Source organism: Colobus angolensis, unplaced genomic scaffold (genome assembly GCF_000951035.1).
Source record: "Colobus angolensis palliatus isolate OR3802 unplaced genomic scaffold, Cang.pa_1.0 Scaffold71, whole genome shotgun sequence".
Classification (NCBI taxonomy): Eukaryota; Metazoa; Chordata; class Mammalia; order Primates; family Cercopithecidae; genus Colobus; species Colobus angolensis.
In genome coordinates this window covers 2,905,783-2,931,377 of record NW_012120821.1, presented here as the reverse complement: position 1 = coordinate 2,931,377, position 25,595 = coordinate 2,905,783, and the positions used below count along the sequence as shown (strand labels likewise).

The window sequence follows — 25,595 nt, the reverse complement described above, 5'->3', positions numbered from 1 at the left end:
AACCACTGAACCATTTCTGTCTGTATGGATTTTTCCATCTGGATATTTCATACAAAGGAATCATATAATATATGACCATTTTTGTCTGGCTTCTTTCACTAATCATAGAATTTCTAAGGTTCATTCAGATTGTAGCACATATCAGCACTTGATTCTCATTATGGATAAATCATATCCTATTGTAAGTATATACTATATTTTGTACATTCATCTGTTAATGAAAATTTGGATTGTGTCCACCTTTTGACCATTAAGAATAATGCTGCTGTAAACATCCATGTACATGTTTCTGTGTGAACATATATTTTTATTACTCTTGGATCTATATATAGAGGTAGAATTGCAGGGTCATACAGTAATTCTTTGTTTAACTTTGTAAAGAGCCACCAAACTTGCTCACAGTGGATGCAACATTTTAAATTATCACCAGCAATATACAAGAATTCCTATTTTTCTACATCCTTCACAATGATTACTATATATTTTTAAAATAATTATATAGCCAACCTAGTGTTTATGAAAGGTATCACACTGTGGTCTTTATTTGTAATTTCTTAATGACCAGTATTATTGTACATCATTTCATGTGCTTGTTTGCCAGTTGTATACTTCCTTTGGTGAAAAGTCTTTTTAAGTCTTTGCTCAGTTTTTAGATTTAATTGTTTATATTTTTGTTTATGAGTTAATTATACCTTCCAGATATTAAACCCTAATCAGATATAAGATTTGCAAATAGATTTTCATATTTTGTAAACTGTCTTTTCACATACTCGATAATGTTAATGTTCTTTGATACACAAAAGATTTTTTGTTAAAAGATTTTTTTATCAAAAAATGTTTTTTGATAAAAAACATTTATTTATTTATTGCTGTTTGTGCTTTTGATGTTAAATCTAAGAATTCTTTCATTGCTAAATAAAGGTCATGAAGATTTATCCTTATCTTTTTTTTAATAGTTTTATATTTTAGGTGTTATGTTGAGATGTCATATATTTCTGATCTATTTGAGTTAATTGTTGTTTCTTAAGTGAGGTAGGAGGTCCAACTTCATTCTTTTGAATGTGGCAGTTATCCAGCTATAACAGTACCATTTGATAAAGAGATTATTCTGTCCCTATTGAATAATTTTAACAACCCTATTGAAAGTCAATTGGTAGGTAGCGTGATTCCTCCAGCTTTGTTCTTCTTGTTTAGGATTTACCTGGCTATTCAGGCTTTTCTTTGGTTCGACATGAATTTAAGTTTTATTCCCAGCTATCCATGCTCATGGATAGGAAGAATCAATATGGGTAAAATAGCTGTATTAGTCCATTTTCACACTGTTGATAAAGATATATCTGAGACTGGGCAATCTACAAAATAAAGAGGTTTAATGGACTTACAGTTCCACATGTTTGGAAAGGCCTCACCATCATGGTGGAAGGCATGGAGGAGCAAGTCACATCTTACATGGATAACAGTAGGCAAAGAGGGAACTTATGCAGGGAAACATAAAACTGTCAGATCTCATGAGACTTATTCACTGTCATGAGAACAGCACGAGAAAGATCCACCCCCATAATTCAATCACCTCACACTGATTTCTTCTCATGGCACATGGGAATTGTGGGAGTTACAATTCAAGATGAAATTTGAAAGGGGACACAGCCAAACCATATCAATGACCATACTACCCAAAGCAATCTTGGGCAATTTTCAATGGGAATATGTTCCTGATTTGGCTCTCAGCTTGACTGTTGTTGGTGTATAGAAATGTTAGTGATTTTTGCACATTAATTTTGTATCCTGAGAATTTGCTGAAGTTGTTTATTAGCTTAAGGAGCTTTTGAGCTGAGGCTATGAAGTTTTTCAGATATAGGATGATGTCAACTGCAAACAGGCTTCATACTTACAACGACTTGATCTTTGACAAACTTGACAAAAACAAGCACTGGGAAAAGGATCCCCCATTAAATAAATTGTGCTAGGGTAAAGGCTAGCCATATGCAGAGGATTGAAACTGTATCCCTTTCTTATACTACACACAAAAATGAACTCAAGATGGATCAAAGACTTAAATTGAAAACCCAAAACTATAAAATGCCTGGAAGACAATCTAGGCAATACCATTCTGGACATAAGAACAGGCAAAGAGTTCATGATGAAGACAATAAAAGCAATTGCAACAAAAGTAAAAATTGACAAATGGAATCCAGTTAAACTAAAGAGCATCTTCACAGTAAAGAAAACTATCAATGGAGTGAAAAGAAAACTTACAAAAGGGGAGAAAATTTTTGCAAACTGTGCATCTGAAAAAGGTCTAACATCTAACATCTATAAGGAACTTAAACAAATTTACAAGGAAAAAAAACAATGAAAGTGGACAAAAAACATGAACAGACAACTTTTTGAAGGAAGGCAAACATGTAGCCAACAATCATATGAAAAAAACTCAACATCATTGATGATTAGAGAAATGAAAATCAAAATCACAATGAGATACCATCTGATACCAGTCAAAATGGCTTCTATTAAAAAGAAAAAAAAATAACAGATGCTGGCAGGATATGGAGAAAAAGGAAAGCTTATGCACTGTTGGTGTGAGTGTAAATTAGTTCAACCATTGTGGAAGACAGTGTGGTGATTCCTTAAAGTCCTAAAAACAGAAATACCATTTGACCTAGCAAGCTCATTACTGGGTATATACCCAAAGGAATATAAATTATTCTATTGTAAAGACACATGCCTGTATATGTTCATTGCAGCACTAGTAATAATAACAAAGACATAGAATCAACTTAAACGCCCACCAATGGTAGACTAAAAAAATGTGGTAAATATACACCATGGAATACTACATAACTATAAAAAAAGAAGGAGATCATGTCCTCTGCAGGAACATGGGTGGATAAGGAGGTCATTATTCTTAGCAAATTAATGCAAGAATAGAAAACCAAACACTGCATGGTCTCACTTTCAAGTGGGAGCTAAATGATGTCGTCACATGGACACATAGGGAGGAATAACACACACTGGGGCCTTTCCAAGGGTAGAGGGTGGAAGGAGGGAGAGGAACAAGAAAAAATAACTAATAGGTACTAGGCTTAATGCCTGGGTAATGAAATAATCTGCACAACAAACCCCCATGACACAAGTGTACCTATATAACACATCTGCACTATCTCCCTGAACTTAAATAAGTTACATTAAAAACTAAGAAAATCAATTGTCCATATGTTTGGGTTTGTTTCTGGGCTCTCAATTCTATTCTATTGATCTATGTGTCTGTTCTTATGCCAGCACCAGGCTGTTTTGATTACTGCAGCTTTGTAGTAGGTTGCCAAATTGGAAAATGTGAGTATACCAGTTTTATTTCAAATCTTCAATATTGTTTTGTTTTTTTCAGGCTCCTTTTGATTCCATATAAACTTGAGAACTAGTTTTTGAATTTCTGAAAAAAAAACCCACTGAATTTTCTACAAGTATTGAATTGAATATGTAGATCTTTGTAGAGATTATTGCTATTTTAACAGTAGTAAATCTTCCAATCCCTGAACATAGAATGTCTTTCTATTTAATTACATCTTTTACATTTTCTTTTAGCAATGATTTGTAGTTTTCAGTGGACAAGTCTTTCATCTTTTTGGTTAAATTTAGTTTTAGGAATTTTATTCTTTGAGATATTATTATAAATGATATTTTCTTAAATTTCTTTTGAATTTTTCACTTCTGATGTAAAGAATCAAACTGATTATTGTGCATTGATCTCTCATTCTACAACATTGTTAAAATTGTTTTTAAGCAAAAAAGTAATTTTTACTTTGGTTTCTTTTGGCATATATATAATGCAGGAATACAATTTCAAGGAATAATTACGTAGTAATGAAAAACATAAGGAAATTAATGGGAGGTAAGTGACATTTCAGAAATGTCACTTCTCTAAATTAACTTGTGACTATGTGACAAATTCCTCATAAAATAGGAGTTTTGTGTTTTTTTTGGCATTTGTTATCCCCTTTGAAATATTACATTAATGGGGTATAGTATATTGATTGCCTTTCTTTTGTTGACCCATCCTTGTTTATCTAAGTTCCACAGGTCTTGCTGTATAATCTTTTCATGTGTGGTTGGATTTACATTGCTTGTGTTTTGTTAAGGATTTTTGCATCTCTATTCATAACAGATATAAACATATAGTTTTCTTGAGGTATCTTTGTCTGACTTTGGTATGATGGTAATTCTGACCACACAGAATGTGTTGGGAAGTGTTATTTAATCTTCAATTATTTAGAGGAGTTTGGAGACGATTGGTGTTAATTCTTCTAAAAGCATTTGGTAGAATTAAACAAATATTAGCCCTCTGGTGCTAGACTTGTTGTTGTTGGAAGGTTTTTGCTTACTTATGGAAATTATTCACTTATAATAGGTCTGTTGAGTTTTCCTATTTTTTTTTTGTCAGGATTGTTAATTTGTATTTTTCTAGGAATGTGTCTATTATTGGGAATGTATTTTTCTAGGAATGTGTCCAGGTTATTGTGATGGCTGATACTGAGTTTCAACTTGACTGGATTGAAGGACGCACAGTATTGATCCTGGGTATGTCTGCGAGGGTGCTGCCAAGGGAGACTAACATTTGAGGCAGTGGGCTGGGAAAGGCAGACCCACCGTTAATCTAGGTAGGCAACATCTAATCAGTTGCCAGCATGGCCATATTAAAAAGTAGGCAGAAAAACATGAAAAGGTTACCCTGGTTTAGCCTCCTAGCCTAAATATTTCACCCATGCTGAATGCTGTCTGCCCTCAAACTTCGCACTCCAAGTTCTTCAGCTTTGGGTCTCAGACTGGCTTCATTGCTCCTCAGCTTGCAGACAGCCTATTGTGTGACCTTGTGATCATGTGAGTTAATACTATTAATGAATATATATATATTCATATATATGTGTGTATATATATTCATATATATGTGTGTATATATAGCTCCTATTAGTTCTGTCTCTCTAGAGAACCCTGACTAATACAGACTTTTGTGCCAGAAGTGTTTATAGAGGAATAAAATATTAAGGATGGAGTTCTTTCAATGTTTTTGGGATTTCTGAAGTTTACTGTTTAATATAATTAGATGCCAAAATGCTAAGAACTGTACTTCTAATAGTATGGAGAACACCGATGATCCTTGGTATGAACTGTTTAGAGAGTTATGCCAAATAAATGCATTTGACACTCCTGATTCATGGCTAGAGAGAGGAAAGGAGTTCAGGGACTCTGTACGTAATACCTTTGACTGAATGTGGAGAACCAAGAAACATAAAGAGGTTGGTTGTTTGCTCCTAAGTTCACTGGAAAAAGTGATGAAAAACAAATGATGAACTCAGGGATTCTAACTCTGGGCTTCAGAAGCAGATACTGAGCCTCAAATCCGCTAAGATTTGCCTGAGTGAGAGTCTTATCTCCTGTAGACAAAAAGCTGAAATAGTGAAAAATCAGATACAAGCTCTTATGCAAGTGACTGACCTGCAATGAGAGGTGCATGTACAGCCTCACCAGGTTTCTGCTGTTAGTGAGGGCATTGATCAGAAAAGAATGGGACACTGTAACTTGGAATGGAGATGTGTAGGAGGACGCTGATAAAGCTGAGAACACTGAGCTTGTAAACTCTGATGAATGGGATAATGGTGGAAGAAACATAGAGTTGGATCAGGCTGAATTTGTTGATTTGGGTACACTAAGTAAAGATTCTACATTTAATGTTGCAGCTCAGGGAGTTAAAAAAGGTTCTAAAAGTTTATTTGATTGTTTAGCTGAAATATGAGTTAAACGATGGCCCACTGTGAGTGAGCTGGAAATGCCTGATCTCCCTTGGTTTAATGCAGAGGAAGGGATCCAAAGGCTTAGGGAGACTGGGATGGTGGAGTAGATTACTCACTTTAGACCTACTCATCCCAGCTGAGAGGGCCTAGAAGATATACCCTCAGTGCTTTGCAAAATAGATTTGTGAGGGCAGCACCTCCATCTTTGAAGAGCCCTGTAATTGCTCCTCTCTCTATGTCAGATCTAACAGTGACAATTGTAGTCACTCAACTACAAAATTTAAATATAATGGGAATAATTGGATCCCAAGTTGGCAGGGGCCAAGTGGTGGCACTCAATCCTCAAAGGAAAGGTGAGTGGAGCTACCGTAATTGACAGCAGAGGCACAACAGCAATCAGAATAGTCTGAATCGTATAGAGCTCTGACACTGGCTAATTAATCACGATGTTTCTACAAGTGAAATTTACAGAAAGCCTACTGCATTCCGATCTAGCTTATATTCCTATTTAGTTTATATAAGCAGAAAACTTTCGAGTTGAGTGGACAGAAGACTAATTTTGGAATTATAAAAACAGAATCATGGCCCCTAAATCAGTTTCCAGACTTGAGCCAGTTTCCAGAGCCAGAACCCCTTGAATGAAGGGGGGTCCCTTTGAGAAAGGACCCCACCACACTACCAACAATTCATGCCATTAATGTTTCTCCCATGCTTCCCCAAGGAGACCTCTGACCTTTTACCAGGGAGCTGTGCATTGGAGAAAGTCAAATAATCAGACATTTCAGGGACTACTGGACCCTGGCTCTGAGCTGACGTTGATTCCAGTGGATCCAAAACATCACGTGGTCTCCAGTTAAAGTAACGGCTTATGGAGGTCAGGGACTTAATGGAGTTTTAACTGAGGTATGACATACAGTGGGTCCAGTCGGGCCCTGGACTCATCCTGTGGTCATTTTCCCACTGCCGGAATGTATAATTGGCACAGACATACTTTGCAGCTGGCAGAACCCACACATTGGCTCCCTTACTGGTAGGGTGAACACTATTATGGTGGAAAAGGCCTAATGTAAGCCATTAGAGCTGCCTTTACCTAGAAAAATAGTAAATCAAAAACAATATTGCATCCCTGGAGGAACTGCAGAGATTAGTGCCACCATCAAGGACTTGAAAAAAGCAGGGGTGGTGACTCTCACCACATCCCCATTCAATTTTTCTATCTGACCTGTGCAAAAGACAGATGGATCTTGGAGAATGACAGTGGATTATTATAAGCTTAACCAAGTGATGACTCCAATTGCAGCTGCTGTACCAGATGCGGTTTCATTGCTTGAACAAATTAACACATTTCATGGTACCTGGTATGCAGCCATTGACTCAGCAAATGCCTTTTTCTCCCTTCCTGTCCATAAGGCCCTCCCGAAGCAATTTGCCTTCAGCTGGCAAGGCCAGCAACACTCCTTTACTTTCCTACGTTGGGTATATCAACTCTCTGGCTATGTGTCATAATCTTATTCAGGGAGAAACTAGTCACTTTGGCTTCCACAAGATATCACACTGGTCCATTATATTGATTACACTATGCTAACTGCAACCAGCAAGCAAGAAGTAACAAACACACTGAACTTATTGGTGAGACGCATGTGTGCCAGAAGATGAAAACTAAATCTGACTAAAATTCAGGGCACTTCTACCTCAGTAAAATTTCTAGGAGTCCAGTATTTCGAGATATTCCTTCTAAGGTGAAGGAAAAGTTGCTGCATTTGGCCCCTCCTACAACCAAGAAAGAGGCACAGTTCTCAGTGGATCTATTTAGATTTTGGAGACAACACATTCCTCATTTTGGTGTGTCACTCCATCCCATTTATTGAGTGACCTGAAAGGCTGCCAGTTTTGAGAGACGTCCAGAACAGAAGAAGTCTCTGCAACAGGTCCACGCTGCTATGTAAGTTGCTCTGCCACTTGGGCCATGTGACCTAGTAGATCCAATGATGCTTGAGGTATCAGAGGCAGATAGGGATGCTGCTTGGAGTCCTTGGCAGGCCCCCATAGGTGAATCACAAGGGAGGCCTCTAAGATTTTGGAGCAAAGTCCCTGTCATCTTCTGTAGATAACTACTCTTTTTTTGAGAGGCAGCTCTTGGCCCATTACTGGGCTTTGGTAGAACATGAACATTTGACTATGGGTCATCAATTCAGCTTGCAAACTGAACTGCCTATAACGAACTAGGTGCTTTCTGACCCATCTAGCCATAAAGTGGGTCATACACAGCAGCCCTCCATCATCAAATGGAAGTGATATGTATGTGATCAGGCTCAAGCTGGTCCTGAAGGCACCAGTAAATTACATGAAGAAGTGGCTCAAATGCCCATGGTCTTCACTCCTGCCACCCTGCCTTCTCTCTCCCAGCCTGCACCAGTGGCCTCATGGGGAGTTCCCTATGATCAGTTGACAAAGGAAGAGAAGACTTAACCTGGTTCACAGATGGTTCTGCATGATATGCAGGCACCACCCAAAAGTGGACAGCTACAGCACTACAGCCCCTTTCTAGGACATCCCTGAAGGACAGCAGTGAAGGGAAATCTTTCCAGTGGGCAGCTTTGAACTGTGCATCTGGTTGTTCACTTTTCATTGAAGGAGAACTGGCCAGATGTGCGATTATATACTGATTCATGGGCTGTAGCTAATGGTTTGGATGGATGGTCAAGGACTTGAAAGAAGCATGATTGGAAAATTGGTGACAAAGAAATTTGAGGAAGAGGTATGTAGATGGACCCCTTTGAGTGGTTAAAAACTGTGAAGATATTTTTATCCCATGTGAGTGCTCACCAACGAGTGACATCAGGAGAAGAGGATTTTAATAATGAAGTGGATATGATGATTTCGTCTATGGACATCACCCGGCTTCTTTCCTCAGCCACGCCTGTCATTACCCAATGGGCCTATGGACAATGTGGCCATGGCAGCAGGGATGGAGCTTATGCATGGGCTCAGCAACATGGACTTTCACTCACCAAGGCTGACCCGGCTATAGTCACTGCTGAGTCCCCAATTTGCCAGCAGCAGACACCAACACTGAGCCCTCAATGTGGCACCATTCCTCGGGGTGATCAGCCCAACTACCTGGTGACAGTTTGATTATAATGGACCTCTCCTATCACGGAAAAGGCAGAGGTTTGTTCTCACTTGAATGGACACTTATGCCTGCTATGGGTTTGCCTATCCTGCACGCAATGCTTCTGCCAAGACTATCATCTGTGGACTCATGGAATGCCTTATCCATTATTATGGTATTCCACACAGCATTGTCTGTGACCAAAACATTCACTTTATGGCTAAATAAGTGAGGCAGTGAGCTCATGCTCATGGAATTCATTGGTTATACTATGTTCCCCATCATCCTGAAGCAGCTGGATTGATAGAACGGTGACATGACCTTTTGAAATCACAATTACAAAACCAAGTAGGTGATAATACTTTGCAGGGCTGAGGCACAGTTCTCCAGAGCATCTCATATAAGATATTGTTTTTCCCATGGCCAGGATTCCTGGGTCCAGTAATCAAGGGGTAGAAGTAGAAGTGGCACTACTCACCATCACTCCTAGTGATCCACTAGCAAAATTTTTGCTTCTTGTTCCTACAGCATTACATTCTGCTGTCTTAGAGATCTTAGTTCCAGAGGGAGGAATGCTGGCACCAGAGGACACATCAATGATTCCTTTAAACTAGAAGTTAAGATTGCCACCTAGACACTTTGTGTTCCTGCTATCTTTAAGTCAACAGACTAAGAAGGGACTTATGTTATTGACTGGGATCTATCAAAATGAAATCCGTCTACTACTCCATAACAGAGGTAAGGAAGAGCATGCAATACAGCAGATCCATTAGGGCATCTCTTAGTATTACCATGTCCTGTGATTAAGGTTAATGGGAAACTATAACAACCCAATCCAGGCAGGACTACAAATGGCCCAGATACTTCAGGAATGAAGGTTTGGGTTACTCCACCAGAAAAAAATAAATAAATAAAGCACCTGCTGAGGTGCTTGCTGAAGGCAAAGGAAATACAGAATGGGTGGTAGAAGAAGGTAGTCATCAATACCAACTATAACCACTTGACCAGTTGCAGATAAAAGTATTCATTGTCATGACTATTTCCTCTTTATTTTGTTAAAAATGTTTGTGCATGTATACACCTGTACAAAGAAAATGCCTTCATTTTGTTCTCATTTTCCTTTATCATGTGACACAAGATTTACTCACTTCATATTGTTAACTTGATGTATTTGCATTTGGGTTGGGGATTGGTGTATTTCCAGTTGTACAAAAGACAGTTGTATTAACTTAGGTGTAATTATGACCTTATTATTATCGTTATTTGAAGATTATGTATGATCTCAGGAGATGTGTATGGGATCAAGTTGACAAGGGGTGGACTTGTGATGGTTAATACTGACTGTCGACTTGATTGGATTGAAGGATGCAAAGTATTGATCCTGGGAATGCCTGTGAGGGTGTTGTCAAAGGAGATTAACATTTGATTCAGTGGACTGGGAGAGGCAGACCCACCCTTAATATGGGTAGAAACCATCTAGTCAGCTGCCAGTGCAGCCAGAATATAAAGCAGGGAAAAAAAAAAAAGGAAAAAGAAAAAATGTGAAAACATTAGACTGGCTTAGCCTCCTAGCCTACATCTCTCTCCTGTGCTGGATGCTTCCTGTCTTCAAACATCAGTCTCCAAGTTCTTCAGCTTTGGGGCTCAGACTGGCTCTCCTTGTTCTTCAGCTTGCAGTTGGTCTATTGTGGGACCTTGTGTTCATGTGAATTAATACTACTTAATAAACTGATATATGTATGTGTGTGTATATATACACGTGTGTGTATATATAGATGTGTATATACACATGTATATATACATGTGTATATATGTACATATGTGCATATATGTGTATATACATGTGTATACACATATGTACATATATACATATATATATCTCAGTTCTGTCCCTCTAGGGAACCCTGACTAATACAATTATCTAACGTGTTGGTGTGATATCATTATTTATAATCCCTAGTAATGCCCTACTTTCTGATTTTAGTTTTTGATTTTTCTCTCTTTGTCTGAGGCAATCTAACTTAAGATTTGTCAATTCTGCAGATATTTTCTAAGAACCAACTTTTGGTCTTGTTGATGCCATTTTTTTAAATTCTAGATTTCATTTACCACTGATCTAATCTTTATTATTTCTTTTCTTCTACTGTCTTTGGGTTTAGTTTGTCCTTATGTTTTTATCCCCTTAGAGTGTAAAGTTATTTATTTGAGATCTTCCATATTTTTTAATGTAAGCATTTATAGCTACAAATTTTCCTTTGAGCATTGACTTCACTGCATCTCGTAAGTTTGGGTATGCTGTGTTTTCATTTTAATTTACCTCAAAGTGTTTTATAATTTCCCATGTGATTTATTATTTAATCCATTGGTTGTTTAAGAGTGTGTTGCTTGATTTCCACATATTGGTAAAATTTCCAGTTTTCATTCTACAGTTGCTTCTGGCTTTATTCCAATGTGTTGAGAGAAGAGGCTTTGTATTATTTCAACCTTTTAACATTTATTGAGAATTCCTTATAGCCTAATATAAGTCCTATTCTAAAATATGTTTCATGTTCATTTGAGAAGAATGTGTAATTGCTGTTTTTGCGTTGTAACTATTTTTCCTTCACTGTCTCTTCTGTTTTCTTGTTTCTCAATTTTATTATTCTAAGATTATCTCTTTGTAATTGTGCTCATCATTTTATTAATGTTCTTTGCTTACATTTCCTATGTGTTCTTTTAAAACTCTTTACATGTGTTTTTGCTTACAGAGACAATCTTTATAGTTCTGAATATGCATGGGTGTATGTCGGCTTTGTTTTGTTTTATTGTACTCACAATAGTGGAAACACATATGATGATGCTTAGAATTGAACTTGTTCTAATTTTTTGATATTGTTCATTTGGAGAGTTTAATTTGGAGAGATTATCCATTGCTATAGAACACTTTATTGTCCCTCCACCAACTTATCTGTCATTTATTTATCATATATTTTATAGCACTTAAAATGTCCTAAGCTCTATGTTAATAACTGTGCGTAGAAACTCTCTGTCTGGAGAATGAGAAATGCGTGTAAAGAGAATTACCATAATGAAATTTAATTTGTGCCATGATATAGGCATTTATAAAACACCAAAAGAGAACAAGGAAAGGGGAGCTTTTTTAGAAATGTTTAGGGCACTAACAAGTGAAGATATTAGTGTATTAATATATTGTATGTACCACACATTGAAAATTGTGTATCAACTAAAATTGTAGACTATAATTATCTTGGAATTTTCTATAAAATTCTAGTATAATGCCTAGGTTTAATTGCCAAATATAGTGAGGGCATATTATTTCTTAAATATGCCCTCATATTTAAATACAGTTTTTAAAAGATCATACATATATATGATTAGAATCATATATCCTAGTTATTAATATTAAAGTTATATTCTACGTAATTCAATTACAGGTCACGAAAATATCACCTTCTTGTTCACTGAGCAAAAAATTGAACAAAGCATTTATTTGGAAAATAACCAACTTATGTAGTACCATGTGAAATGCTTCAAATATTCTATAATAAAATGGAATAGATTATAAGCATGTGTAATATTAGTACAAAGGAAACATGAGTGACATTGTAATAACAAACAAATGTTTGTAACCCTAAGTTAAATTTGATTTGGCAGACATATCCTGATTTAAATTTTTTGTTCCTGAAATGTAAAAGAAATTTATGTAGGTGCATTCACTCTTTAAAAATTGCTCTTTTTACTATCCTCTTCATTCACTCCTCTTCTTACTCCTTTATTTCTGATGCATGTTGTGTTTGTGTAGTTCTTTCTAAAAGTTTTCCCTCAAATCTAGTCTGCAAAACGGTTTTGTTATTAATCTTACACAACTAGGTTGCAGTTTTAACTCAATATAATACCTTGAGGTTATTTACCATTTGAATCATGTTTCTAGTTAGTGACATAGTCTCTAAGCAAACTTATTCCTCCAATAATGTAATAATACAAAACATTTTTCTAAGATTGAAAAAAATATGTGTTTGTTAAACAGCCAGACAAAAATTTGGAAAGAGGAAAGTACCAACAAAGTCTGCTTTGCGTTGCTTATTACATGTTGGAGAATTGGGTGTCTTTTTAATTTTTTTTATTTTTTGGTCAACCCAACCACATTACAAGTATTTTCTTTAGGTAATTGTTCATCTGAAATTCTTCCCTCTTCTATACAAATGTTCAATTTTCTCACTCTTTCTTGATCTCTCCCACTTAAAGGAGAGTCATGACAGCAGCAGATGTAGTTTAAGGAACTTAAGCCTTGGAGTAAAGCTCTGCTTTAAGGTCTTAGACAAGATACCTAAAATTTTAGAGTCTCATTTCTTTCCTCCTAAATCTACCTCGTTGGAAAAAAATAAGTAAGGAAGTATGCAACATGCATAGCATGTGGCTTCTTATAAAGTAATTCCCCATGTTGTTCAAATTTTCATGTTAATAATTATGTATCAATAATAATAATGATGACAATGACTCACCTATCTGTATAGTTGTCTTAATCTCTTTCTTCTTCCAAATTGATTATATGCTCAGCTTTTTTCCTTTCTTATTTCTTATTTCAATTTCAATCCTATTTCAGTCCAAAGCAACTTCACTAATTTAATTCCTGAAGATCAGTAACCTTCTACTAGTCAAATGGATTCAATGCATTTTAGACTTATCGATGCACATTTGATATCATATATTCAGTATGGATCTCTGTGTGTGTGTGTGTGTGTGTGTGTGTGCACGCGCGTGCGCACGCATTTTGAGATGTTGAAATTAACATCTTTTCCTTTTAGAAAATTGTCATCCTCTGGTTTCCTTCCTTATTTTCTGGTCATTCCAATTAGATCATTTTTATTCTGCAATTTTAGGATTTTTTAAAGATTCCATCCTCTGATCTCACATTCACCCATCTAATTTTTCTTGGAGATAAGTTCTAGACTTACAAGTTCTATCATCTTGTCACTAATGATTGTCATATTTATCAATAGTTTCTACTATTCATCTGTGTTCCAGATACTTACTTCTATTGTCTACTGAACAGCAAATTGATAGTATAAGGAACATCAAAATACACATAACTCAAACTACAATCAGTTTTCCTATTTGCCCTCTCTCTTCATGTTTTCTTTTATTAATAGCAACATTATCCACTTAAATTATCCAAGAAAAATTCTAGGTTAGCCCAAATTATTCTTTTTGCTATGATTGTTATATATCTTCACCGAATCCATTGATTCTCTCTCTCAAACATCTTCTGATTCTTTCATTTCTTCCTTTTTTTCTACTGTCTTCCTTTAAAATAACCTAGTAATTTCTCACATGAACTATTTTAGTAGCCTCTTACCTTTTCCCCTACTGCTTGTAATTTCTATCTTTCAAGTCATCCTCTGCATAGATGTCATATCTTTCTAAATTACAAATAGGATCAGATTAATAATAAGAATAATAGCTTTACTTAAGCAAGATAAATTAGGTCTGGAGATCTACTATATAGCGTGTGGCTACAGCTAACAACAATGTATTGTCTTCTTAAGATTTGCGATGAGAGTACATCTTATGTTAAGTATCCTTACCCTCCCTCCCTCCACACAACTCAATAATAATAAAGGAGGTGGGAAAAATTTGGGGAGGTAATGAATACTTCTATACCTTTGATGGTGGTGATAGTTTCACAGATGTATTCTATTCCCCAAATTGAAAGAGGTGTATACATTAAATATGTACAGATTTTTACATGTCAATCAACCTCAACAAAGTGGTTTTGAAAAAGAATAGCTAACAATTATATACCATTTATTAAATGCTAGGCATTGTTCTGACAGCTTTAGACATGTTATGGTCCAAAACACCATAGTGACTTGGTATAACCTGTTAAGATAAAAGTACATTTTATTATGATGACCTATAAGTCCCTTCTCATCTAAGCCTCAAACTATTTTCTATCTATATCTCCACTGCCACTGAAACAGCTCCCTTTCAATGAACATACCATTGTCTTTCATCCCTTAATGTCACTGCACAATCTATTCTTTTGAGCTAGGATTCTTGCCCCATCTCATTGGCGTGGGAAACTCCTACTCATCTTCCAAGTCTCAGTTCAAATGGTAACTCAGCCACTTACTCAGCTCTAGGAAGGATCCATGTTGCTGTTTTCTATGATAACTTGTCTATGCCTCTTTTACAAGACCTTTACCTTATTACCCTTCTTGGTTATACGGTGCCATCCACTACACCAAGTAATTGAATTCACTGACTATATTTTATCATATTTGCATCTCTAGGGCCTGGCACAGTATCTAACAAAATAAGTCCTCAATAAAACTTTCCTAAATCAAAGAGTGGACCAAGCACACAAAGGTAATCTACTTTGCCACAAAACGTACTTGGCCCAATTTATATATCTATATATCCAAAAAACAGTAACCAAATTCCTCTGCATGATTTCAATCAAGAAAATGAACTTTGTTATTAAATAAACTCATGGAATCTTTTTTTTTTTTTGAGACATAGTTTTGCTCTGTCATTCAGGCTGGAGTGCAACCACATGATCACAGATCACTATAGCCTCAATCTCCCACGTTCAAGCAATCCTCCTGTCTCAGCCTCCCAAGTAGCTGCAACTATAGGTGTGCCACCAAGCTTGGCTAACTTTTTTTTTTTAGAGAGACAAGGTCTTGCCATATTGCCCAGAATGGTCTCCAACTCCTGGGCTCAAGGGATCCTCCCATCATGGCCTCCAACCTGCTAGGACTACAGGCATGAGGCATTGCACCAGCTTCTCTCTGTCTCATATAAAGTACTAATATATTTAGTCATCTCAAAACAAAACCAAGACAAACATATAAAGTCTAGCTATATGGAATTCCATATGTTAAATTTAAAAATTCCCCTCCCTAGTTTTATTCAAGAAAATCAACACTCTAACAAAAGTGAATGAGGTCTCCCTTCTTCCCTCCCTTTCTACCTCTGTTTCTAACTTAAAGTTGTAAGATCATCACTCCTCATCTAAAAACAACAGAAAAATATAGAAAGCCTAGAAATATGGTAGTGAGACTGTAAATCAAAACCTCTAAGAAAATTCTCCTCATATAAATATAGTAAGGACAAATGTTGAACAGCAGTATGATTTAACAGAAAGAAGTCGAAGTGTGTTTTCAGAATATCTGAGTACTCTTTTTTCCTTATATCCCTTATTAACAGCATAGCACTATGTTAACCACTCTGAGCCTACTTCCTCAGCTACAAAGCAAAAACAATACTCCCCACCCCACATACTAGAAAGAATTAATTTGAGGATCAAGAGAGAGAGTGTTTTTGAAAGTGTGCTATGAAACATAATGTGCTGTACTGGAAAGTGTATATTCACTCACCAAACACAGTTCTTGCAGGCACAGATTCTCTGTTAAGCCAGAATGAAACTTGGGAGAGAATGACAGTCATGATGCAAGGCAGATATGTCTGAATCACAAAATACCCAATTTTTCTTTTCAAGTGGAAATGAGCTGTCATTACAGTGTATTCACCTGGAAGAAAAATTTAAGAAGCTCAAGGAGTAATAGTCAATAGTTTGAACATTTAAGAAATAGAAGGGATCAGAGGTAGAAAAAAAACTGATATTTTAAAAAAATACATATCACATATACACCAGGAAATTTATATCACCTTTAAAAGCCTCCTTAGCATAGCATGAGTGTTTAAAAGAAAATTTTACTATCAAGAAACCTGCAGTGCACATCCCATGATATGGTATAGATTAAGTACCTCTTATGTGAAATACGTGGAACTAGAAGTGTTTCAGGGTTTGGAGTTTTCAGAGTTTGGAAAATTTACTTTATTACAAATTGAACATCCTTAATCAAAATATATAAAATATAATATGCTCTAATGAGTATTTCCTTTGAGTATCATGTCAGCACTCAAAAGGTTTTTTTTTTTCTTTTTTTTTTTTTGGAGCATTTTGGATTTTAGATTTTCAAATTAAAGATGTTCAATTTGTATTTGTTTTCCTCTCTAAGTCATGCTTATTGACCAAAGGAATTCAGAATTCCTAAATGCTCTCTGCCAATGGCTTATTTCACTTGGTTAGGCCCCTCATTCCCGCTGGTATAAACCTCAAGTCTCTGTTTTGATTGTTCTAACTCAGTGCTCTCTGGCTCCAAAAGTATTGATCTCTGGCCACATCTCCAAGACTGATATTCTGGCCCTCATTTTCCCACTTTTAACCCTATCGCCAATTCTGAATTTTTCACTGTTATATATCTGTGCTAATTTGCTTCAGTCACTTCTATCTAATCCTCATATCTACCTTCCTTTCTGCTCCCTGTGTTTTAATTATTGCCAAATGTCGATAATTAGTCCACACAGCTGTTTTTTTGTCTTTTTATTTATTTATTAATATTTTTAAATGAAGGTGGCCCTCAGAGAGGGAATCAACTTTCTACATGGGCCTGTAGTAATTATCAGTATCAAAAGTTGGATAATCATAAATTATCTAGAATAGGGGTGAATAAATAGAAGACTAAAGAAATTATCACTTGTTAGTCGGGCACACTGACTCACGTCTGTAATCCCAGCAATTTGGGAGGCCGAGGCAGGATGATCACGAGGTCAAGAGATCGAGATCATCCTGGCCAACAAAGTGAAACCCCATCTCTACTAAAAATACAAAAATTAGGTGGGCGTGGTGGCGAGCCTGTGGTCTCAGCTACTCAGGAGGCTGAGGCACGAGAATCACTTGAACCCAGGAGGTGGAGGTTGCAGTGAGCCGAGATCACGCCACTGCACTCCAGCCTGGTGACAGAGCAAGACTCTGTCAATAAAAAAAAAAAAAAAAAAAAAATCATTTGTCAAAAGGTAAAAATTAAAATTCATTACTTTGAGAAGACACATATGTTGCAAATACATAGTGCATTTTAGGCCAGTGTTTCTCAAACTTCAATGCAACTATTAATCTTGGAATCTTGTTAAAGTGTAGATTCTGATTTAACAAGGAGTAGGGCCTAAGATTCCGAATGTCTAAGAAGCTCCCAAGCACAGCCTATGCTGCTAGCTCTTGGACCTCAAGAGCAAAAGATTTTAAACAATCTGACACACTTCTAAGTCCTTTAACCCATTAATATTATTCTTTCTTTTTTAAGAAGAATTTTACTAACCTGTACTGGATTTAATTGTCTCCTTTCCAATTGATTGGCCCAGCAGATCATATTGATTTAACCTAGAGCCATCAGGAGCAACCTGTACTGAATCAGATGCATTGTAAGTCCAAATATAAGTGACCTCTGAAGTTGTATATGCATCTATAGGAAATCAGAAAAAATAATATTTTAAGCATTTTCATAAGAACCATCAATCTAGAGCTACACAAACGGTTGTGTATTTCATGCAATCACTATATACTTTCAATATTAATACTTAAACATCACATTTAGGGCAAAAATGTCTCATTTGAATTTACTTCAATATGAGAGTTATGAAGCAGACCAAAAGAGATGATCACGACCTTGACAGCATATTTATTGCAACCACTTTGAAAGGTGAAGAGCAAATTTGTTGTTAGAGTCTATTACAATTCCTGGGCCCTGAGATGATTAGAACATCTCCTTTAGGCCAAAGGTAGCATATGAAGACACTGTGGTAAAATAAGCTCTTTAGCTTATTTATAAATAGCAATCACTCATAAGATAAAAATCATAATTCAAAATTATATTAATTTTTGGACATAAATGTATCCTAGTTAAGAGTTAAATTAGTTAGCTATCATGATACAATGCATTTCATTAGAATAAAAAGTAATTATTATAAAACATATAAGACAAATAATAATGCTATACTTGCATCAAGTTGCAAATCCTTTTAAAATCATTCTCATTTTAAAATGAGTTAATGCACACAGATATCACTAGACTACACATTCATAGCACCCCAGTTTAACTATAGATTGCCAGGAAGAGGAAAAAAATGCAACCAGATCAGACATAACTTCCTGATTTATTGGATGAAGAACTTAGCAGAAGTAAGATGACTTCAGAGCTGGCATGCAGGCAACATGTCTGGTCTTAGCCTTTCTCTGGCAGTGGCATTTTCTTACCTCTCCACGCACCACTGGGGAACAGATAACCTCTCCATATAGGCAGAGTCCCCCCCACAGTTGAATAACAGGTAATTCTTTCTATACTACTGACCTTCTGAAGAACTTCTATGCACTTTTACTCATGAGAATGTTTAGAAGTATAGTTACCCCTAGTTCTTGAGCAAAACTCAACATCACAGTCACATTACCAATTAAGGGACAGAAAGGGCCAGTTGTCTCTGGCAATAGTTCTGCCTCCAGCTCTCTAGGACACTGGAGATCTCATTCTCTGCAATCTATAATTTTCCTAACTTTAATAGCACCATACTGTGGTGACTCTGGTTCTGAAATTGATATAAAGTCTGTGATTGCAAATCAATTTCCACTCAACCATCAGTAACAATAGAGTAAATGATTATGAGTTTGTGTTTTCTAATGACATACTTGGCATTGTCTAACGGCAATGTTGTATGGTTTTCTGAATGTTGCTACTAAATGTCAGTATCAGTGAAACACCATTATCACTACATATATAGTCACCTACATTCACAATTGAATTATATTAGGTGAAGCAATTTTTGAAATAAGATTCTAAAAATGTATATATATGTATATATTTATATATGTATATACTTTTAATAGCAATTAAATGTTCATATGATTTGATATGAATGAATTTTAATTATTCTAAGGTTTAGTTTTCTAATTAAGTAATTTCAATTCATTAATCATTAATGATTGATTACACTGAGAAAATTAAACAACATTACTAATGTGAATAACTAGCAACTCATTTGTAGATCAAGTGGCTTGTTTCGTTTCCCCCATGAATACATATTCTGACTCTCCAGTAAAATTTTAAATGGCACAGAATTTAACAAAAAGATACATCAAATGATCTACTTTACGTTGGAAGGGCCTCACAATACTCTGTAGTTGTCAATAAATAATGAAGTTTTTTTTAAAGTAGAATGACATCACTTTTGAATTATAATGTTTCTTTTAAGCATAAATAAGAAAAAAAGAAACCCTATAAAAGAGATGACATTTTAAAGGCACTAATGAGATTCTGATAGGCAGCAACTCTGATTCATGCTTGTACTTCCAGGACCAGGTACAGTGCCTGACACACAGAAGAAAGATTCTCAATTCACTCTCACTAGATTAATAAATTAGGTCATAATATTTTAACTATGTTCTTTACTGCTATGGAAGAGGGAACTCTAGAGAAGAACTCAAGAGTCTATTAAGGAAAGTGACTGATTCTTCATGTGTCTTTTGAAAAAGCAGCTACTGCACTTCATTAGTTAGATAAGAATATAGTTTTGATATTTTGTGTATGGTGAAAATAATGCAGCAGAAATTTATGCAGTGCAGATTAAAGCCTCTCCCGGAAAAAGGGAGTTATATACATCAACACACATATAAGCCAAGAGGTCATAATAATGTTTCTCAATAAAGTATCAAGGGAGAGAAAGACAGTTTTACAAAATTCATTAGGAATTCCACTTCTAAATTAAGCTACCATTAAATAATCTTGTTTGTGTTAATTAACCCATTTTTGAGTCCTATGTTGCATTAAGCAGATGTATACCAACTGATTCTTAATATTTGGTACCCAGGAGAAATACTCCAAAATTATTTTTACCTATCAATTTTTAATCTGAAAGACAATTTGCAGCTTCTTTTGGTTTAATGAATAGATTATCCCTAGACTTTCATTCAGAAATTCTAAAATCAAGTTAAACAACAAGGAAAAATTCAAAGATGTGCAGCAATAGGAATAAAACAAAACAGGACTGAATTTAAAATTGTAAGCACACAGAAAAAAAATGCTTCTTTTGATTGAGGACAATGACAAAGTTCCTGAAATCCAATCATTTTGTGGAGTAGGGGTAGGGAAGAAGAGGGCGTTCAAGTAAAGAAGGAATAAATGAATAGAAGAAAAATTCACAGCTGCTTATGCCAAATTTTGTTATGCCAACATTGTCAGCTTTGACTTGGCTTGTATATTATTCCACACTGGTGTTCATACTTTTAATACTTATGCATCAAGCACCTACTACAAGCAAAGACAATAAAATAACATAAAATTTTCTATTCAGTGTGTCAGAAAATAAATGTGAAGAAAACAAAATTAGTGTTAATTACTTAAACAAAAAATGTCTAGCAGCAAACTTCATTTGTTGCTCATAGCTCCTTCTGGGTACAGAAAACTATATTCTCAAGCATGCGATATTTCTGCACTCCATAGATGAAGTATAAGAGATTTTTAAATATTATTTAAATATTTTCAAGTGTGCTTATTTCATTTGCAGAACCGGGACATCCATCACATCACTTATATTTGATGACTTAATAACAATAGCTTGTCGACTGAAAAAAAAAAAAAAAAGTCCTTCTTACAACATGATTACATCTTGAATTAATCTCTTCTTTGGTATCAAGGCTTTTCAATTTTTTCTATAATGCCACTTATGTAATAGAAATAACTCTTTCTCTGCTGCATCTGCTGTGGTTTTCTCAGCATCATGTTTACATAGTATAACATGGTTGACTATCTTAAATAATGTTGGAAGAAATGCCAGTACTGAAGTTATGGTTTCCATGGCAATAAAAGAAGGCTTTGTAGTTAAATAAAGAGGAGATTCTCAAAGAAAATTGAGAACTGACACCTTTTGTAAGAACAAACAAGATTTCAATTCTTGTACCACAAAAGTAGGATCATCAAAATAATTAGAGGGTTTTGCATTCATATGAGCCACCATTCTTCCATTTTCTTTTGCTTAATACAGTTTATGAGAAGGCACACTATTCAGTGATACATAGTTTTAATCAGGTGAGAGTACTGTATTTCTACTCAACAATGAAGAAAAAGTCAGAAAGTGTTCGGAAGGGACAAAGATGAGTGTGCCAGAAAAATCAGTCTCTAAAAAGGTCAGGCAATAGGACTCCCTCACACAAGAGAGAGGCTGCTCAGCTCTGTTCCTGGATTTATGCTGAACCTATCCAGAATGTCATATGGGACTAGGGAGATGATTTGACCTTCTGACTTTTCAATTATTCTGGAAGTATGAATGCATCTTCTTGAGATACAAGATATAACCCCTCTGACCTAAAGAAGAGCTAACTGCACAAATCCTTTTCTGAAATGTCCTATGTACATAGAAGGTGCCAGAATGTAGCAATGCAGCTACATTATCTCCTTTAATTTAAGAAATAAAAAAGAAATCCTTCCATTAGTTACAGTAGAAGACAATGACACAGACTAAGCTTCTGTGCATGTCATTTGCAACAGGCTGATTGCCACTTTAATAAACAATAGAATCTATCCTTTCCAGTTCATTCTTAGTTGATAAAAAAGCAACATTTGAGTTTTTAATGTTCTAGCACTTGGAAAAGAAGGTAAATTACAGTCCTAAACTTCAAGGAACTCTTGGTCTAATTTTACACATGTACTAAAACACATGATATTCTGTATTAGCAGTAAAAATAGGTTATAATTGTTTAACATCGTGATTAAATTATAATAATATTTGAGAGATGTTCCTTAAGGAAAATTAGCATGGCTTTTACTTCCATATCTTATTGACAATTGTTGATCATCTCATAATTTGAGGAAAAAAACTAGACAATTAAGCAGTGCTGCTGAATTTCCCTGATATTATTGACCCAAAACATGTACCTTCATCCCTGTACTTACAACTGCCAAATTTCAGAGGACATGAATGAGCATCCATTGGGAAATCCTCCAAGTGCATTGGGCATTCAGCTTGAACTGTAAGCCTAAAAGTCAAAATTCCACTATTTGTTTAAGTATATTGGTAAGTCAAGAAAAATCACTCGTCATTACTGTCAACAGCCTGGATAGAGGTAGAGTCTTCATCACAGCATTTTATTAGGCTCATTAATATTTAAACAATCTTTTGTTCATTCATGTTTAGGCGATCCCTCAGAAGACACTGACATATACAAATTATTAGTATAAATGAAAATAATAATTAAAAATATACTTTAGCCATTTTAGTTTCTTAAGAAGTGAAGAAATTACATATTCATTTTAAAGGGCTTTTTCTCATTAAGCTCATGTTTAACACTTGAAATCTTAAGGACAAAAAGTACTCTATCATTAAAAGAATGCTATTGTCTCCATTATCTCATCAACAAACATATAGCAAAATTGATCAAAGGATTCAATATTAGTTCAGAGGAGCTCCCTTCAACATATGTGAATTCTGAATTAATACTGTACACTGTATATATATTCACAGTTATACACATAATTCTAGATATAAATACATACACAGATGTATTTCCTAGAAATAACTTTATCAAGTTTAGATTGTTGGATAAATTATAAACACAAATTACGAATGTTAAGTATATATTTTTCTGTATCTACATGATTGCAACAAAGAGTAATCATAGAAAATATGATATAATTCAAACTTCCAATTATTCCATTTCATGTAAAGACAAAGTGGATATAGCATGTACTAAATAAAATTTATAGAGAAATCTGTTATAAGGAGCAAAACAAATGTGATCACAATTCGTTATGGCTTAAATTCTAAGAGAATGTTTAAATAGAACCTTAGACAATATATTCCAAAGTTCTATGTGTCCTGTGCCTGCATTTTATTTAAACCCTAAAGTTTTACTTATTGCCTTAGTTCATAGAAATGATCAACATACAAAGTCAACAGGGGCATTGCATCTGAATACATTGCAAGATCCAGAGAGAGAAACAGAGGCAGAAAGACTAACTAGCACTTCCATTTAGGCAATGAACAATTTAGTAATGAGTCCTCAAGAAATTTTTCTTTGAAGATCAGAAATAGCATAGGACTGTATTGTTGTCCCGTTTTAAATAACTTTCATAACCGAAATCTAGCACTTATGAAATAATAACACATCAAATAACTGGAATACTTGTTTCTGTCTATATATAATGCTGATGTCAGATATCTGTTTTAAATCTTTTATGAAATATTTTAGCTTCAGATTCCACATAATCTTACTAGATTTGTGATATTTTTCTTACATAATACAAGTAACTTATTTTACAAAAGTAATTCATGAATATGCTTAAGATGTAATAGGTTTTAGGATCAACAATTATTCTGCAAGAAAATTTTATTAAAGTTTAAATCATATAAACAATGCTATAGGATACTTTTTGAATTACAAAATGGCAATTTCATATGGTTCAATCCAGTACATGTTTATGGTATCCAATATACTTGTAAGCCTTATTAAATAAAGCTTTCTCTCTGAATTTAAAATAGTTATTTTTTCTTTGGAGTAACTTCATAAGGAGAATTAAAATATTAAATTAGCCTGGGCATGGAGGCTCACGCCTGTAATCCCAGCACTTTGGGATGCTGAGGTGGTTGGATCACCTGAGGCCAGGAATTTGGGGCCAGCCTGGATAACATGGAGAAACACTGTCTCTACTAAAAATACAAAATTTAGAGCGGCATTGTGATACGTGCCTATAATATCAGCTATTTGGGAGGTTGAGACGGGAGAATCACTAAAACCCAGGAAGCGGAGGTTGAAGTGGGTCAAGATTGCACCACTGCTCTCCAGCTTGGGCGACAGAGAAAGTCTCCCTCTCAATAAATGAATAAATGAATGAATAAATAAAGTCTTACTTTGAAATAACAAAAATTTTGATGGGATATCTGATAAGATATTAAAACTGTATGTTGACACAAATAAAATTCAAGTCATATTACTAAAACTATACTTAATAAAAACATCATGTGAAGAATAACCAAAAACATCAATTCATAATAATAAAGGCAATTCTTAACATTTAAAGAACTAAGATGAGACTCAAACTCATAAATACTATTTGTATATAGTTTTTTTAAATCAAAACATTTGCAAAGCATATTATGGGTACTTCAATAATCTGGTAGAAAACACTCAACTTTTGCTAATACCTGGCAGCTAGATTGACTGGTTGTTTAATACATGAAAATTTCTTAGTATATAAATGCATCACATCAAATCTAAAAACATACCTCATTGTATACAGCAGAGTCCCATCATCCTGAATTCGAAGTAACTTATTTGGCATTGTCATATTATGAGCTACTGATTTTTTCCCATTGTGAAAAAAGGTATCTGGAGTCCAGATTTTGCTAGCCATTAAATTGTTTAGTCGAAGGATGTTCATAGGACCTTTAAATTTTAAACGTTCATCTTTCCATTTTTGTCGAAAGAAAACATCAATTGTATATTCCTGAAATAAAAAGTATAATTTCTTTGAAAATAGTAAATGTTGTACACACAAGACACTATAAAATTCCAATAAAATAATATTCTAATTAATTTAAACAGAGAGCGAGCTATATTGAAAGAAAAACATTTTTAATCAGAAAAATTACTCCTTTGTCTTATCAATACATGTTGCCACATACAATGGGATAAAGTATGTCTGTGGATACTATTAGCTATATAGTCCTCTGAAAAGAAAAAATATCACTTTGGCCTCTTTTAGTTGAACAAGGTCTCAGTCAGACTGCTCCACTGCATCCTGTAGTTTAGAACTGCTTGGAGAGGGGATAAGCTTGGGCAGGGTCTGGCTGATTTATTTTAAGTAGCC

At 35.1% G+C, this 25,595-nt stretch overlaps 1 protein-coding gene across 4 annotated transcripts in view; it reads right to left on the bottom strand.

The window, feature by feature from the left end:
- The window catches only part of GABRA2 (gamma-aminobutyric acid (GABA) A receptor, alpha 2), a 155,507-nt gene that overhangs the window by 41,578 nt on the left and 88,334 nt on the right, over positions 1–25,595 (bottom strand). For all 4 annotated transcript variants that reach the window (XM_011927342.1, XM_011927344.1, XM_011927343.1 and 1 more), the window contains 4 exons: positions 25,012–25,232; positions 22,683–22,765; positions 18,063–18,206; positions 16,281–16,433 (listed from right to left, as the gene is read on the bottom strand). In XM_011927342.1, the coding sequence (XP_011782732.1) occupies positions 16,281–16,433; positions 18,063–18,206; positions 22,683–22,765; positions 25,012–25,232 (601 nt within the window). The remainder of the gene's footprint in view (positions 1–16,280; positions 16,434–18,062; positions 18,207–22,682; positions 22,766–25,011; positions 25,233–25,595) is intronic.